Source organism: Oncorhynchus tshawytscha, linkage group LG05 (assembly GCF_018296145.1).
Source record: "Oncorhynchus tshawytscha isolate Ot180627B linkage group LG05, Otsh_v2.0, whole genome shotgun sequence".
NCBI classification, from domain to species: Eukaryota; Metazoa; Chordata; class Actinopteri; order Salmoniformes; family Salmonidae; genus Oncorhynchus; species Oncorhynchus tshawytscha.
In genome coordinates this window covers 85,742,728-85,760,223 of record NC_056433.1, presented here as the reverse complement: position 1 = coordinate 85,760,223, position 17,496 = coordinate 85,742,728, and the positions used below count along the sequence as shown (strand labels likewise).

General features: G+C 44.3%; 1 protein-coding gene and 2 long non-coding RNA genes across 5 annotated transcripts; all 3 read right to left on the bottom strand.

Moving 5' to 3' along the window:
* Window positions 1–240: 240 nt before the first annotated feature.
* boka (BCL2 family apoptosis regulator BOK a) lies at window positions 241–13,297 on the bottom strand. Its single transcript, XM_024401198.2, has 6 exons — window positions 13,157–13,297; window positions 12,370–12,638; window positions 11,592–11,978; window positions 9,759–9,887; window positions 6,993–7,156; window positions 241–1,701 (listed from the first exon to the last, which is right to left on the bottom strand). The coding sequence occupies exons 3-6, from the start codon at window positions 11,812–11,814 to the stop codon at window positions 1,576–1,578; spliced, it is 642 nt and encodes a 213-aa protein (XP_024256966.1). The 5' UTR covers window positions 11,815–11,978; window positions 12,370–12,638; window positions 13,157–13,297; the 3' UTR covers window positions 241–1,575.
* Window positions 13,298–14,896: 1,599 nt separating this feature from the next.
* On the bottom strand, window positions 14,897–15,987 carry LOC121846561. Its single transcript, XR_006083498.1, has 3 exons — window positions 15,561–15,987; window positions 15,472–15,512; window positions 14,897–15,273 (listed from the first exon to the last, which is right to left on the bottom strand). It is a non-coding gene; the product is annotated as an uncharacterized LOC121846561 (long non-coding RNA).
* A 56-nt stretch (window positions 15,988–16,043) lies between these two features.
* Window positions 16,044–17,055, bottom strand: LOC121846562. 3 transcript variants are annotated; one of them, XR_006083500.1, is made up of 4 exons: window positions 16,586–17,040; window positions 16,379–16,525; window positions 16,157–16,320; window positions 16,044–16,106 (listed from the first exon to the last, which is right to left on the bottom strand). It is a non-coding gene; the product is annotated as an uncharacterized LOC121846562 (long non-coding RNA). The 3 variants fall into 3 exon arrangements; XR_006083499.1 differs by lacking the exon at window positions 16,044–16,106 and having other exon boundaries at window positions 16,137–16,320; window positions 16,586–17,055; XR_006083501.1 differs by lacking the exon at window positions 16,044–16,106 and having other exon boundaries at window positions 16,137–16,320; window positions 16,379–16,507; window positions 16,614–17,054.
* Window positions 17,056–17,496: the final 441 nt, after the last annotated feature.

Below are 17,496 nucleotides of genomic sequence, written 5' to 3'. Positions count from 1 at the left end.
CGTATCCTACAGTGATCAGAATAAAAAGGTTCTCTAATATTGAAATAGACAAACGTTGTGTTATACTTGTATTGGACAGTAGGTGGCAGTAAATCATGATAAATAAGTTGGCTATTCAAGACCGCATATGGCAGACTTGGGCTATTTGGTCTGACCATTCACTTGGTTTGTAGGCTAAGCTAAGTTGGTATCCCTTTTCAATTTAGAATGCTGACGTTAATAAATAAGAAAACAAAAATGTTGAAATGTAAAACATTTTATTTCTGAAGACACTCAGTGCTGCATGCCAAATACAGTGTTTGTAAGCTACTGTGTGGTTATTCACAGAATACAAATACCTTTGTAGAAAACAGACAAAATGTCTGAATGGGATTCAAGTTTCAGGTGATAAGAGTGATCCATAATTACACAATATTTTACAAAAAGTCACACACACACACTTATTCACCCAGATTGTGTAAATTCACACACTCATCAACTACGTGGATCATGCAGACAAAACCTTAGAATCTAAACGATATTTCCATCCAAACTGAGGAATTCCGAATAATTTCACTAATGTTCCTTTTCAAATCAACATGAAAAAAGGGGTTCTGGTCATTCTTATTTTCAGCCACCAGGGAGTGTATGACCCCTGGATGAAAATACTGGTTTATTTACAGGCACACTGTCTGGGCCCATATCCCCTTTGCTCGAACAGGTGTAGAACAGAAACTCAAAATGTATAGAAATCTTCCATAGCTTTGAATAGAATATTTGCCATTGAGTAATGCAAGCATAAAGCTCCTGGGTGGCACAGCATCTCAGTGCAAGAGGCGTCACTACAGACACCCTTGTTCAAATCCAGGCTGTATCACAACCGGCCGTGATTGGAAGTCCTATAGGGCGGTGCACACTTGGCCCAGTGTTGTCCGGGGTAGGCAGTCACTGTAAATAAGAAAATGTCCTTAAGCTGACTTGCCTAGTTAAATACATTTTATTTAAAAAAAAAATTAAAGCAAGGAATGTGACTCTCGGATGTAACTGAAGAAAAACAAATACAGAAATAGAATGAGTAGAAAGGACATTCACATTCAAGTCAATGGTTGATGGGTGGCATTCTATAGATCTATGACTAGACTACTACCTCACAATCCAGCTGGAGGATCTGTACCGCACGTCACAAAATATTGCCGTCAAGCTAAATAATAAATACCCTAAAGTGTGTTCGAAGCAGACAAGGCTAATTCACATTGATGCTCCAGGCCAGTGCGTTTGTGAAGTCCCAAGGTGCTCGCCTGTGGCAGTGTTGGAGCAAACTTCTGCAGGTGTAAACAACAACATATCTAGACGCTAAAGCAGTGATGGCTGCAGCGCAGACAGAGGGACAGAGGGCGAGAGGAAGGGGAGGGAGGCTGGCTGGCTGGCTGCCCCCCCCATGGTTTGGCTTGACAATGACATCACTGGAGTTGTCAAGAGCACAAAATGATCTGGGACCGGGCTTGCTTGTCCTGTACTCCACTGATGGATAGGGGTTGGCTGTGTTCATATAGGGCAGACTGATTGTCGTGTGTCTGTGACCTTCCTCCTCCGTTGTCACTTGTCCCGGAGCAGGTAAAACACCATGGCCTTCAGGTAATGTCCACAGGCGCAGGCAGCAGACATCAACCAATGGGAGCGAAAGCTGGGGTCGGTGTTCACCACGCACTTTGTGATATCAGCCTGTGAGGGAAGAGAGAGATGACAGCAACTCAGAGAGAGGGAAGAGAATAAAGTAACTCAGATACTAGCCAGCATTATTGAAATATACACTACATAACCAAAATTGTGTGGACACCTGCTCATCTAACATCTCATTCCAAAATCAAGGGCATCAATATGGAGTTGGTCCCCCCTTTGCTGCTATAACAGCCTCCACTCTTCTGGGAAGGCTTTCCACTAGATGCTGGAACATTGCTGCAGGGACTTGCTTCCATTCAGCCACAAGAGCATTAGTGAGGTCGGGCACTGATGTTGGGTGATTAGGCATGGCTCACAGTCGGCGTGCCAATTCATCCCAAAGGTGTTCGATGGGGTTGAGGTCAGGGCTCTGTGCAGGCCAGCCAAGTTCTTCCACACCGATCGCGACAAACCATTTCTGCATGGACCTCTTTTGTGCACGGGGGATTTGTCATGATGAAACAGGAAAGGACCTTCCCCAAAATATTACCACAACGTTGGGAGCACAGAATCATCTAGAATGTCATTGTATGCTGTAGCATTAAAGATTTCCCTTCACTGGAACCAAGGGGCCTAGCACAAAAGACAAAAAACAGCCCTACACTATTATTCCTCCTCCACCAAACTTTACAGTTAGCACTATGCATTAGGGCAGGTAGCGTTCTCCTGGCATCTGCCAAAACCTAGATTAGTCCGTCAGACTGCCAGATGATGAAGCGTGATTCGTCGCTCCATAGAACGCGTTTCCACTGATCCGGAGTCCAATTACAGCGAACTTTACAACACTCCAGCAGATGCTTGGCCTTGTGCATGGTGATCTTAGGCGTGTGTGCGGCTGCTCGGCCATGGAAACCCATTTCACGAAGCTCCCAACAAACAGTTAATTTGCTGACGTTGCTTCCAGAGGCAGTTTGGAACTCAGTAGTGAGTGTTGCAGAGGACAGACGATTTTTTACACAATTCGCTTCAGCACTTGGCTGTCCCGTTCTGTGAGCTTGTGTGGCCTACCAGTTAGCAGATGAGCGGTTGTTTCTTCAAAAATATTTATTTCACCTTTACTAAACCAGGTAGGCTAGTTGAGAACAAGTTCTCATTTGTAACTGCTATCTGGCCAAGATAAAGCAAAGCGACACAACTGTTAAACATGGAAAAAACAAACATACAATCAATAATACCACCATGGGGTTGAGGTCAGGGCTCTGTGCAGGCCAGCCAAGTTCTTCCACACCGATCTTGACAAACCATTTCTGTAGGGACCTTGCTTTGTGCACGGGGGATTTGTCATGATGAAACAGTAAATCTATATACAGCATGTGCAAATGAGGTAGGATAAGAGATGTAAGGCAATAAATAGGCCATGGTGGTGAAGTAATTACAATATAGCAATTAAACACTGGAATGGTAGATGTGCAGAGGACGAATGTGCAAGTTGAGATACTGGGGTGCAAAGGAGCAAGATAAATAAATAAATACAGTATGGGGATGAGGTAGATTGGATGGGTTATTTTCAGATGAGCTATGTACAGGTGCAGTGATCTGTGAGCTGCTCTGACAGCTGGTGCTTAAAGCGAGACTCCTAGACTTTTCCACTGTACAATAGCAGTACTTACAGTTGACCGGGGCAGCTCTAGCAGACCAGAAATTTGACAGATTGACTTGTTGGAAAGGTGGCATCCTATGACGGTGCCACGTTGAAAGTCACTGAGCTCTTCAGTAAGGCCATTCTACTGCCAATGATATGGAGACTGCATGGCTGTGTGCTCAATTTTATACACCCATTAGCAACAGGTGGGGCTGACATAGCCATATCCACTAATTGGAAGGGGTGTCCACATTTTTATTTTACCTTTATTTAACTAGGCAAGTCAGTTAAGAACAAATTATTATTTTCAATGACGGTCTAGGAACAGTGGGTTAACTGCCTGTTCAGGGGCAGAACGACAGATTTGTACTTTGTCAGCTCGGGGGTTTGAACTTGCAACCTTCCGGTTACTAGTCCAACGCTCCAACCACTAGGCTACCCTGCCACCCCACAAACTGCTGTATATAGTGTAATTTAATATATAGTGTACAAGGGCTAAGTCTCAATTCTTGCATCCGTTCTCCACCTGTCCCATCATGGATTTAACAATGGTTGGCACTCCTACAGCAATAAATACTGTTAAATCCACGAGGGGACTAGTTAGTGTGAGAGAAGGGTGGAAAATTAGGACACAGACCTTTGAGCAGAGGCTGGGCACTGATGTCACAAGGCAAAGTTTCAAAAGGCAGTGAGGGATTCCCTACACACACACACACACACACACACATCGATTTCCTTTAAACAGGGTGGGACCCTTTATGAGTTAGTCAATAACCAATGAATGTCTGATAAATAACATGCGTTAACAGGACTAGATTACATTACCAAACGTGTTTTGAGAGATGTTGGTCTCATCTAAAAATAATTAAAAAGGTCAGGTTAAAAACGTTAATAAAAACTCAATTAAGAAAACGTATACACGATCACATAAACAAATATTTTTTTAAAAGAGGTGAAATGCAGCGAGTTAACAACGTCTCAGCCAAACTCAAAACTGTCATCTTAACGACACATATTTCAACATACCACTTGAAAACAAATTGGTCAAAGGTTTAGAACAGCAGTAAAAACAGCACAATAAGGGGGAAGAATATGAGTCATCAAGACAAGTTGCATCCATGTTGTTTCCAAGTCATTTCAACAACAAATTGATCTGATGACGTTGAATCCACGTTGTTTCCAAGTCATTGACGTAAGGTAATTTCATATTTTGTTTTTCACCTAACTTTTGACCTAAATCCAATGGTGAAATGTTTTGTTGATTTCACATTAGATGAAATCTCAACCAAATGTAAATCAAAACTAGATGTGAAAAGGATGTCGGTGGCCACTGGGAGGCTACATCCACACAGTTCTACTAGCTAATAGTACAGCCATTTCCTTCAATGTTTTGGTTTGTATCAGCATCAAACTCCAGTCCAATTCAACATTTTATGATCTTTAATTATCTGGCGTGGTCAACTTCCAAACGGGCCATTCCAAGGTTGAGTCCAAATAGCACCCTATGGGTCCTGGTCGAAAGTAGTGCACTATATAGGGGAATCGGGGTCGATTTGGGAACACAGGCCTGCTTTAGAGGGATTCTTGGTCGACTTTGCCAACAGAGCAGAGTTCACAGATTTAGGCCGAGGCTCTTTGCCAGGCCTCCTCTCAGCTTTGAATACCAGTTGAGCACCACGCTTTTCTCTCAAAGGATTTTCATCAGATGATCTCTAGAGGAAGACAATCTAAATCTATGAGACATTTTTGGGAGTTTCTTAAAGTAGTGGCTGAATTCAACTCAACATCGAGACAATTGGCTTTTAGAAATAGCCGTTAGACACCTCCTGCTTTGAGGACAAAAGCCTTGAGTTAGTCAAAGTCAATGTGGAAAACACCCTGCCCTTCTACACCATGTACAGGACAGGGAGTTGTGTTTTGCAGTCATGATTGTATTGTGTTCAGGCTCTTGTTTCTCTCAGTTTTATTGAGCTAGTCTCTCAGTAGACACCTTGAGTGACATGTTCAGGACACCTGATTAGGTGGGTATGGAACACCATGACCTATGACCTGCAGGCAGTCTGAATTCAAATATGTACAACACAGGGAAACGCATACAGGCATCACAGTCGTGCGACACGGAGTCTGCACTAACCTCACGTGGACAGACTACGTCAACAGAAATGGTACCAAAGATGATCAATCGATCATCTGACTAAATTACACAAGATGTTAGTGCTGGGTTATCTGAGATCTGCACAGACATGGGCTTACTGTATGCACACTTCTGTGATTAAATAGCCCATGTCAACACACAGCCTTTCCTAAATAAACCTTCGAGGTGCACAGACTCAGTCAATCACTTGAACCACAGGCAGGGCTCCAAAGTACGACCAATTATTTTGGTGTTTTATTCTGGGAGCGAAAATTAAATGCATAACAATATTTCGTCCGAACACTTTTCTACACTGCTCAAATCACTCAACAGGCTGGCAGCACACAGTTCCTATACGCTGTGCCTGTTCCTCTCAGATACTTCTAAACAATGCTGCTTTCCAAGTTGCTTCTACGTATGAATCCATGTGTTCTCTCTTTTAAAATATTAGTTTGTATATCTTGCTTTATGCTAAATGAGAGTTAGTTAATCTAAGGAAGCTGGCATGTGCCTAAAACTAAATCACTAATGCTAATTGCTAGCTAGCTAAATGCCCTTAAAATCCACTAGCTAGGGCAAAGCAAATGTTAGCTCTAATACCAGGTTGCTACCAGTGGTGGTATATAATCAGCAAGTTGTTTGTGCAACGCATGTTCTCAATCAGATAGCCTAAAATATGTTTCTAAATGTAACATCTATGCATCAATTCAACTGCTATTAGGGTCCACTGGGAAACAGGCGAGGGGTCAATACCGGACTAAGATAGCTGGTGTAGTAGAGTCTCTGACACTAGTAGGATGGGGAAGGGCTTGCAAACTATCACGGATTACAAATGAAAACCCAGTCGTGAGCTGTCCAATGACGCAAGTCTATCAGACGAGCTAAATGCCTTCTATGCTCGTTTCAAGGCAAGCAACACTGAACCATGTGTGAGAGCACCAGCTGTTCCGGAGCACTGAGTGATCACGCTCTCCATAGCCGATGTGACACGTACTCAGAGCACGTGCTGACCATTCTGGCAAGTGTCTTCACTTTCGACACCTCTTCCCCCTCACGCCTCTTCCCCCTCGTGGGTCCTCAGATCCTCAAAACGTTTTACAGCTGCACCATTGAGAGCATCTTGACTGGCTGCATCACCGCTTGGTATGGCAACTGCTCGGCATCAGACCACAAGGCGCTAGAGGGTAGTGCGTACGGCTCAATACATCACTGGGGCCAAACTCCCTGCCATCCAGGGCCTTTAGACCAAGCAGTGTCAGAGGAAGGCCCTAAACATTGTCAAAAAGACTCCAGCCACCCAAGTCATAGAGTGTTCTCTCCTGCTACCGCATGGCAAGTGGTACCAGAGCGCCACGTCTGAGAACAAAAGGCCTGAATACCTTAGACCCCGAAGGTCATAAGACTGCTGAGTCTACTCATATACGTACTGTCAAATTGCAGTTGTCTGAAGTGTTTTCTTCCATTCTAGTAATTGTATGTCTATCGGTAAAACTATGGTGCGGTGAGCATAGAAATAGTCAATAAAAATGGAACCTCGAACAAACGTTCCATAGATTCTAATGTATTTCTGTTTATTACCCATCCTCCTCTCCTCTTCAACCAGGAGACCAAGCTCTTGCGGACAAACTCCCCCATGCAGTCTACGATGGTGTGGACCATTGCTGGGTGACCATGCCTCACGCAGTCCACCGCCAGGGCACCGGCTACCGCATACAGGGACACCACCTTCCCCCACGTTATACCTGAGGAGAGATGCAGACAAGAGACTCAGACACTAAAACCTCCAGAATCAAACACCCGGGATACCCCTTTCACACACATTCCAATAATCTTAGCAGTGTCCAATGTACATTTATTTGTTTAGCCATTTCATTTCAGCTTATTACAAAAAAAGATAAATGTAAAATCGTTACTTCTGACTGGATAGCAATTACATGAGATCATTGTTTGGGTTTCACATGATTGTGCTGTCTGAAGGGAGGGAGGGTGACTGAGTGAGCCGAGTGGGTTCGAGGAGCTGACTGCATCTCTGCCAGGAACTCCTTTAGTGAAGGGAGACCGAGAGACATTAACTAGATGTAGCCTCCAGGCATTCAGCCGACATGCCCATCCGCCAAACAATACATCATAAAGGCAGTCTAAAACTGGTATATTATTCTTTATTAGCTCAGACAGCAGACGTTTAGCAAACTTGAAGCACTTGTTTTTTCAGTCAGGATTTTAACTAGTACGCTACCATTTATGGCAATGTGTTCAGACTATGGAGGACAGTGAATAGCCCTACAGTGACATTGATGCAGACTCATTCCTTTGTAGAATTCAGCTCCTTTCACTTCTAAGGATCATAGGAGGTATTTACCACTACTTTGGAATCCAGATATTTCTAAGGGATTGAAAATGTAAAAGAATCAACTGACAACGTAATGGACTGTGTGTGTGTGTGTAATGTAATGGACTGTGTGTAATGTAATGTAATGGACTGTGTGTAATGTAATGTGTAATGTAATGTAAGGTTTTAAGTCCAAGGTCATGGATTCAACAGTCATTCCCTGACAGAATGGGATCATGTTAATTAACACAACTAGACTTTGGTTAGTTTCTTGTGACAGACTAACTATGGACCATCCCCCCCAAAAATAATTTTAAAAAGCCATTTAACAGATGCTTTTATTCAATGTGACTTAAGGCGTCAGCACGCTTCAGTTCAGCTGAAGCCGAGCTCAAAACAAATGTGTGCTCGCATACTACCTTAATAAAAGACCTTCATTTGAAAAACGAGAAAAGTAGTACCGTTTGTCCATTTTGAGATGCTGTAGCCAGTGTACACTTCCTCAAAAGTCAGATTTAATCTAAGATACACTACTACATGGCCAAAAGTATGTGGACATCTGCTCGTCGAACATCTCATTCCAAATAATGAGCATTAATATGGAGTTGGTCCCCCCGTTGCTGCTATAACAGCCTCCAGTGTTCTGGGAAGGCTTTCCACTAGATGTTGGAACATTGCTGTGGGGACATGCTTCCATTCAGCCAGAAGCGCATTAGTGAGGTCAGGCACTGCTGTTGGGTGATTAGGCCTGGCACGCAGTCGGCATTCCAATTCATCCCAAAGGTGTTCGGTGGGGTTGAGGTAAGGGCTCTGTGCAGGCCTGTCAAGTTCTTCCACACCGATCTTGACAAACCATGTCTGTATGGACCTTGCTTTGTGAAAGTTGGAAGCACAGAATCTTCTAGAATGTCATTGTATGCGGTAGCATTAAGATTTCCCTTCACTGGAACTAAGGAGCCCAAACCATGAAAAAAAAAAAACAGCCCCAGACCATTATTCCTCTTCCACCAAACTTTACAGTTGACACTATGGTAGTGTTTTCCTGGCATCTGCCAAACCCAGAGTTACAGTCCCTACTCTACAGGCGCACGGTGCCCAGAGTGCTATGCTGTACAGTCCCCTGAAGCGCTAAGAGACAGCCAAGACTGAATGTGTACAAAAATGTCAGAAAATGTCTATTTTTACCTTTCTCACAGAACTATGCTTGGCCCCTGCCAGTAAATCACATTAAAAAAAAGAGACCCGTAAAGAGCGGTGTAACACCATACTGAGAGCTGGTCTGTGTCCCAAAAATGCATCCTTGTCCCTATATAGTGCACTACTTTCTAGTGCACTATAAATGGAATAGGGTGCTATTCTGGATGCATCCCTGGTCTCAGTTACCTCCGACATCCTTCTTCAAAGTCAACTTGTTCTCCCTAACATTACACATCTTCATTGTGTTTCATTGATAATGAATCCACTAGTTCCTCTTTTTCTATGCAACACACTGCTAATAGTTACTCCCAGCAACCTCTGTGATTGGTTACTCCCAGCAACCTCTGTGATTGGTTACTCCCAGCAACCTCTGTGATTGGTTACTCCCAGCAACCTCTGTGATTGGTTACTCCCAGCAACCTCTGTGATTGGTTACTCCCAGCAACCTCTGTGATTGGTTACTCCCAGCAACCTCTGTGATTGGTTACTTCCCCCCCATTAATATTCTTGCTAATATTTGCCACAATACTAGAAAGAAATCTGTACCAACATTGCCATCATGTTACAACCCAGACACATTATAACCAGTTGCCCATACATTTCAGGGCTTTTCATACTACCACAACCGAGCCAAGCTGAGCTGGCCTGGTTCTGAATCCACCATAGATAGTAGCCGGAACCATGCTGCTGAAAATTTATCTGCGTCAGCACAGTTTGGTTAGGGTCGGCGAGATCATGTATAAGGTTTGTTTTACCCCAGGCTGGTTATCAGAGAGATCTTGTCCCACTGGTGTAGTAGTGAATAGGCATTGACCTACCGGTGGAGAAGATCTCTGCAGCCACAGCCAGGAAGGCATCAGACACCACGCTCTCAGACGCAACGGTGATGTTCAGCTGACGAGCTACGTTACGGTAGATGTTGGGTCGCAGGTACTCCAACTCATCACCTAGGGAACAGAACGTGAGCCAATCAGGAAGTCCAACTCATCCTCTAGTGAACAACAGGACAAGTAGTGAGCCAGTGAGGGGGTTTGGTTTCCCAGCTTGGTCAGAGATATTTGTGCCTGTATACAGGATAAGGTTCAATGGTGGTGAATCCCTTACAGTCTCCCCTTTTGGGTGGTGGTATAACCCCCCGTACAGAGATTGCGTGTGTCCGGTTGCACCCGTTTCCCCAGTCTGCCATGTAGAGATTGCGCTCACCCGGTATCCAAACATGTATGGTTTGAGAGATGCGGTCACCGGTCGAGTTTGTGTGTGTAGCTAGCTACCTGCACTATGCAGATATCGTGCCGCCATTTCCTGGTTGCTACAATTCTAAATAGTTCCCCTAATTTCAGTTTATGTGACAAAAAAAAGAGAATCAATGTAGAATCTAAAACCGCTGTGAAATACATTTCATAGAACCCCCCCCCCCAAAAAAATAGTATTTTACAGCTGTTTGAAACATAGAACAGATCTCCCGCATGTTAGACTTGCTTTCAATGAGAATGACAAATCATATACTAAAATGTATACGTGCCCAAAAAAGGTCAGGTCGCCCAAAAAGTTAAATATTGCATTTGATTAAGCCTTGATAAAGCCTATTCACCTACTGCAAAATCTACCGTTCCAGTGTTTTTAATTGCTATATTGTATTTACTTCGCCACTGTGGCCATTTTTATTGCCTTTACCTCCCTTATCTCATCTCATTTGCTCACATTGATTATAGACTTGTTTTTGTACTGTATGTTTGTTTTACTCCATGTGTAACTCTGTGTTCTTGTTTGTGTCAAACTGCTTTGCCTTATCTTGGCCAGGTCACAGTTGTAAATGAGAACTTGTTCTCTAGTTGCCTACCAGGTTAAACAAAAGGTACAATTAAAAAATTAAAATAAAAAGTGGACAAAACAGCACAGATCTGGGACCAGGCTAGTGACTTCCCTGATCACTAGTGCTGCAGGTAATATCTCAGGCATCACATCTTTGAATAAGTTAACTCCTTTTACTCTCTGTGATTCACTGGTATCATTTCTGCTATTAGCTGAATGTCAGGAGCCTCTGACTCTCAGGCACCCTTATTTTGACCAGAGCCCTGGTCTGTTTAGTAGTGCACTAAAAACAGGGAATAGTGTGCCATTTGGTACACAGACATGGCTAATATCTTGTCCATGGTTAGAAGGTATTTATTTAGAGGTATTCTCCGTTGCTAAGTAACAGGATGTTCACGTGATGCACTGTACAGGCTTCAGACAGTGATTCATCAGTGTCTATTTTTCAGGAGACGTGAGCTTCTCTTTCTCAAAATAATACAGAGGAGGGGGTGTGTAATAGGAAACAGAGGGAAGGTTTTGTACAATCCAACACTGAGTAACCTAGGTAACCTCAATAAACGCATGACACCAGTTGAATGTCTAGAGAGGAGTCTCAACAGAGAGCAAAACTCCAACATCAAGCTAATGTGACCAAGTAGGCTTGGCTAATAGCAGAATCTATAAAATAAACAAATAACATACTATTTGGACATTGTAGAAAATTGATTACCATTTGCTTTCTAAAAATGTTTTTATAGGATATGCTGCTGAATATATCTCCAATAGGTGCACAGCCTGTCATTCACACAGACCCGAACCCACCAATGTACACAAACTGCGCACTGATGTCCTCTTACCTAACCACATGAGGACAGAGGATACCTCTCCAAGCATCCCACCAGATGCTGACAGCTGATGCTCGGGTTTGGACCACCCTATCCCGGTTCGGTTCAGCCTGGAATGGATGTAGTCCCTGCATAGAGCCTTCGCCTGTGACACCAACTCCTTGTCTGTGGGGGAGCGGTCAAATACTTCCATCACTTCAGCCGCGAATACTGAGGAGCGACGCAACATCTCCATACCCCAGTCCCCAAGCAGCAGTTAATCACAAACAACCCGCCTGGCGCTGGCTCTGATCCACCTCAATCTTCAACCTCGGTCGCCGTGTATGGTCCTCTTTGTCACCAGAATGATACTTCTCTAATCTCCTCCCTCGGACTGAGGGCGTTTCGAAGAGAATCTGCCTGTTTGGAAAAGGGACATTATTTCATTGATTTTCAATAGCGCAGAATTGAATTCGTTTATTAGGTCATCGTCAACAAAATATAGGTGCCCATAGGCTCCCATAATGCCATCCTATCGCAGTTTGACAAAACTCAACTTCCTTGAGTTAATAGCGAGATTTACAAGCATTTCTCTACACTCGCAATAACATCTGCTAACCATGTGTATGTAACTACACAGAAACCTCTGTACATTTTTCTCAACTGCATTTGATTGGGATAGTTTACCACTGTAAAGTGGGCAGGTTATTGCAGGAGTTTATCAATTAAAATGTCTTTCGTTACAATATCCATTCAAATATAACGTAAGTAGAATATGCTACTGTACACAGATAAGCAAATGTCCAAATACCTTTCGATTCCAGTCCTGTAGTCTACAGGCGCACGGTCTGCGCCGTCGGGATTATAGGCTACAGGATATCCACATCTACCACTTGGTCATTAGGCATATATCAAAACAGTTCATTCTCTGTTTTAAAAAAAAAAACTGCTGTGAAGTCTTCATGGCGTCAGTTCCTTACCGATACTCCAAACGCTTTCTTGACCATTGATTTATACCGTTTGGCACAGCCAGGGTTGGTAGCTGAGAAGCGCGCCCCCACACTCGAGCAAAGTTTCCTTCTATGGACCGTTTGGATATAAAGGCAGGGATAAGGATACATTATCTACATATGCCCCGCCCATCCCATAGTAGCAGATTTCTAAGGAAATCTCCTTGATGGGTATTTTTTTAATTTAACCTTTATTTAACTAGGCAAGTCGGGTAGGGGTGTAGCAGACTAAGGAATGTGTTTTCTATCTTGTAACAAACAAGATATTGCAATATTATGTTGTCCAAAACTCCACAAATCTATTGTATTAATACATAATCATGATAATCAGGCCTATTGTATTAATACATAATCATGAATCAAGCCTATTGTATTAATACATAATCATGATAATTATCATCCAACAACATCTTCTCTAGAATGATGCCCCGATAAATCTAGTCTATCTACTTCTATAAAAAAATAAAAAATCTACCTCCAAAAGTGACCAGCAGGTGTTGGTAGAATCTTTTGTCAATTCGAACACAACTGGGATGTATTGTCTTTTCCCAATATACAAATGTAGCATATTTTGAACTTTACACTCACATACAAACTCCAACCCTGGTTCCTCAAATGATATCCTTCTGAAAAGTCATTACCCATGCCTTAGTTCACCATGCCAAGACATGCCCTGTAATTATTGTAGAGCAACAGTTCAGCCGAATCTCCCTGGAAGAACTGCAGCCTACACTTTCAGTTCCCTTTATTACTCAATGTTTGTGTTCCAAAAATGTACCAGGACTCTAGCTCAAACAATATGGCCGCTAGGAGCCAATGAGCTGGGTTTTTCGTGACCAACAGCACCACCATGCGGCAAAACAGGTCAGCTGGACTCGTATCCCCTGAGCACATGTGCCAAATTTCATCACACAAACAGATCCAAGAGATGTAAACATGTGCACGTTATAGCGCCACCGTGAGGTCGATCTGAATGTGCTTGCAAGTGTTGTGTCTTCAGTGGTTGGAACATATGTACCAAATTTTGTAACAATTAGAATATCCGTGACTGATTTATATGCATTTATGTGCCAGACCACACCCATGAGAATGCTTATTGGCCAATAGCGTTCATGTGGTTTTAGATACTAGTCTGGAAAATGTTGCGTTGGGAGAAATTTTTGTCAATAGATGCCACATATCAAGTTTGGTGCAGATCAGTCATTCGGTGTCAGAAGAGTAGCATAAACTGTTTTTCCCCAAAACGAACAATAAAAAACAAATGATAAAAGATCCATCATGGCCGACCTTATGGGTCGTGGATGTAAAATGTGTTCCTTGTGACCTATGTAGTGAATTTCATGACTCTAGACCAAACAGGGTGAGGGGTGTGATCTTTAAAAAAAAAATGAAAAAAATGGCATTTTCAATCGCTTGTTATAGCACCACCGTAGGAGGGCGGTGGCCCCTGTTTTTGTTTCCATCATGACAAGTTGCACCTTAGGCATGACCTACTCTGTGGAATTTACATTTTAATATTACCTTACAGAGGAATAATAATAAATCAAATCCAAGTTGATTTGTCACGTGCGGCAAATACAACAGGTGTAGATAGACCTTACAGTGAAATGCTGAATACAACAGGTGTAGTAGACCTTACAGTGAAATGCTGAATACAACAGGTGTAGGTAGACCTCACAGTAAAATGCTGAATACAACAGGTGTAGGTAGACCTCACAGTGAAATGCTGAATACAACAGGTGTAGGTAGACCTCACAGTGAAATGCTGAATACAACAGGTGTAGTAGACCTCACAGTGAAATGCTGAATACAACAGGTGTAGGTAGACCTCACAGTGAAATGCTGAATACAACAGGTGTAGGTAGACCTCACAGTGAAAATGCTGAATACAACAGGTGTAGGTAGACCTCACAGTGAAATGCTGAATACAACAGGTGTAGTAGACCTCACAGTGAAATGCTGAATACAACAGGTGTAGTAGACCTTACAGTGAAATGCTGAATACAGCAGGTGTAGTAGACCTGACAGGGAAATGCTGAATACAACAGGTGTAGTAGACCTGACAGTGAACTGCTGAATACAACAGGTGTAGTAGACCAAATGCTGAATACAACAGGTGTAGTAGACCTCACAGTGAAATGCTGAATACAACATGTGTAGACCTTACAGTGAAATGCTTTACTTACAGGCTCTAACCAACAGTGTAGACCTCACAGTGAAATGCTGAATACAACATGTGTAGACCTGACAGTGAAATGCTGAATACAACAGGTGTAGTAGACCTCACAGTGAAATGCTGAATACAACAGGTGTAGGTAGACCTTACAGTGAAATGCTTTACTTACAGGCTCTAACCAACAGTGCAATTTAAGTAAACAAACAAAAAATGAAACTGGTATTAGGTGAACAATAGGTAAGTAAAGAAATAAAAACAGTAACAAGTGAAAAATAACATTAGCAGTAATGGACACCAACAAACACAACAGGTTTTGACCAGATGTTATCTGCTGAACCCTTCATAACATGTTCTATCTACAGTAGAACAGAAGGTTAACAGACAGAGAGCTTGGGCACTGTTTCACCTGGCTCAAACCACATCAGTCGCTCCCTTCTCCTCCCCTACCTGGCCCAAACCACGTCAGTCGCTCCCTTCTCCTCCCCTACCTGGCTCAAACCACGTCAGTCGCTCCCTTCTCCTCCCCTACCTGGCTCCCCTTCTCCTCCCCTACCTGGCTCAAACCACGTCAGTCGCTCCCTTCTCCTCCCCTCCTCCCTACCTGGCTCAAACCACGTCAGTCGCTCCCTTCTCCTCCCCTACCTGGCTCAAACCACGTCAGTCGCTCCCTCCCTCTCCTCCCCTACCTGGCTCAAACCACGTCAGTCGCTCCCTTCTCCTCCCCTACCTGGCTCAAACCACGTCAGTCGCTCCCTTCTCCTCCCCTACCTGGCTCAAACCACGTCAGTCGCTCCTTCTCCTCCCCTCCTCCCCTACCTGGCTCAAACCACGTCAGTCGCTCCCTTCTCCTCCCCTACCTGGCTCAAACCACGTCAGTCGCTCCCTTCTCCTCCCCCTACCTGGCTCAAACCACGTCAGTCGCTCCCTTCTCCTCCCCTACCTGGCTCAAACCACGTCAGTCGCTCCCTTCTCCTCCCCTACCTGGCTCAAACCACGTCAGTCGCTCCCTTCTCCTCCCCTACCTGGCTCAAACCACGTCAGTCGCTCCCTTCTCCTCCCCTACCTGGCTCAAACCACGTCAGTCGCTCCCTTCTCCTCCCCTACCTGGCTCAAACCACGTCAGTCGCTCCCTTCTCCTCCCCTACCTGGCTCAAACCACGTCAGTCGCTCCCTTCTCCTCCCCTACCTGGCTCAAACCACGTCAGTCGCTCCCTTCTCCTCCCTACCTGGCTCAAACCACGTCAGTCGCTCCCTTCTCCTCCCCTACCTGGCTCAAACCACGTCACCTGGCTCAAACAGTCGCTCCCTTCTCCTCCCCTACCTGGCTCAAACCACGTCAGTCGCTCCCTTCTCCTTCCCTACCTGGCTCAAACCACGGCTCACTAAACAGTCGCTCCCTTCTCCTCCCCTACCTGGCTCAAACCACGTCAGTCGCTCCCTTCTCCTCCCCTACCTGGCTCAAACCACGTCAGTCGCTCCCTTCTCCTCCCCTACCTGGCTCAAACCACGTCAGTCGCTCCCTTCTCCTCCCCTACCTGGCTCAAACCACGTCAGTCGCTCCCTTCTCCTCCCCTACCTGGCTCAAACCACGTCGCTCCCTTCTCCTCCCCTCGCTCCCTTCTCCTTCCCCCTACCTGGCTCAAACCACGTCAGTCGCTCCCTTCTCCTCCCCTACCTGGCTCAAACCACGTCACTACAGTCGCTCCCTTCTCCTCCCCCTACCTGGCTCAAACCACGTCAGTCGCTCCCTTCTCCTTCCCTACCTGGCTCAAACCACGTCACTAAACAGTCGCTCCCTTCTCCTCCCCTACCTGGCTCAAACCACGCCCACGTCAAACCACGTACAGTCGCTCCCTTCTCCTCCCCTACCTGGCTCAAACCACGTCAGTCGCTCCCTTCTCCTCCCCTACCTGGCTCAAACCACGGCAGTCGCTCCCTTCTCCTTCCCTACCTGGCTAAAACTGAATGTTATCTTTAGGAAAGTAAAAAAGGTAGTAGCTCTCTGGAGCATCCATGTGAAGATTACAGATGACCCCTGGAATGGATCAAACACACACAACAGTCCTCCCTGATGGTCCAAACAGGATTTTAAAAATGCTGTGTTCTCTTTCTGTTATCAGTGCATGATTTTGGTTCACTCAATAAAAACCTGGGCAAAAAAATAGACTGACGTTATCAAGACCATGCATCATGTAGGGGCGGCAGGTAGCCTAGAGGTTAGAGTGTTGGACTGGTAACCGGAAGGTTGCAAGATCGAATCCCCGAGCTGACAAGGTAAAAATCTGTCATTCTGTCCCTGAACAAGGCAGTTATCCCGCTGTTCCTAGTCCGTAATTGAAAATAAGAATTTGTTCTTAACTGGCAAGTGCCTAGTTAAATAAAAGGTTAAAAAAAAAAAATGTAAAAAAATGAAGGAGAAATATTATATAATATATAATAAAAGGGTCCTTCCCTGCTACAGCAGACCGGAGGCTCAAACCCGGCTCACATTCTGAGAACACTTGGTTCTAAAGACTGTATTGTTGAAGACTCAGTCCGTCTCCACATGGAGTTAATGTTGTTTGTTACTATTGTACAAGTTTGTAGCCCGGATGGTTTTTCCTGTGTATTTACAGTGAACGGTTTTCACCACACCCTCACATACAGATATTACTGTGGAACAAGGAGTTTTGTTTAGGCATGCCCAGAGAATACCTTCTCATAAGATTCCTCCACCTGTTTGAGTAGTTTCCCAGGGTAAGTTGCTGTGTAA

Bases quoted from the DNA above. Each gene is read 5' to 3' on its own strand.
- boka (XM_024401198.2), bottom strand. From the start codon at position 11,814: ATGGAGATGTTGCGTCGCTCCTCAGTATTCGCGGCTGAAGTGATGGAA. The intron at 9,888-11,591 runs GTAAGAGGACAT...TCTGTTCCCTAG, and splicing joins CTCTGTCCTCATGTGGTTAG to GTGATGAGTTGGAGTACCTG. The intron at 7,157-9,758 runs GTAGGTCAATGC...ATCTCTCCTCAG, and splicing joins TGCAGAGATCTTCTCCACCG to GTATAACGTGGGGGAAGGTG.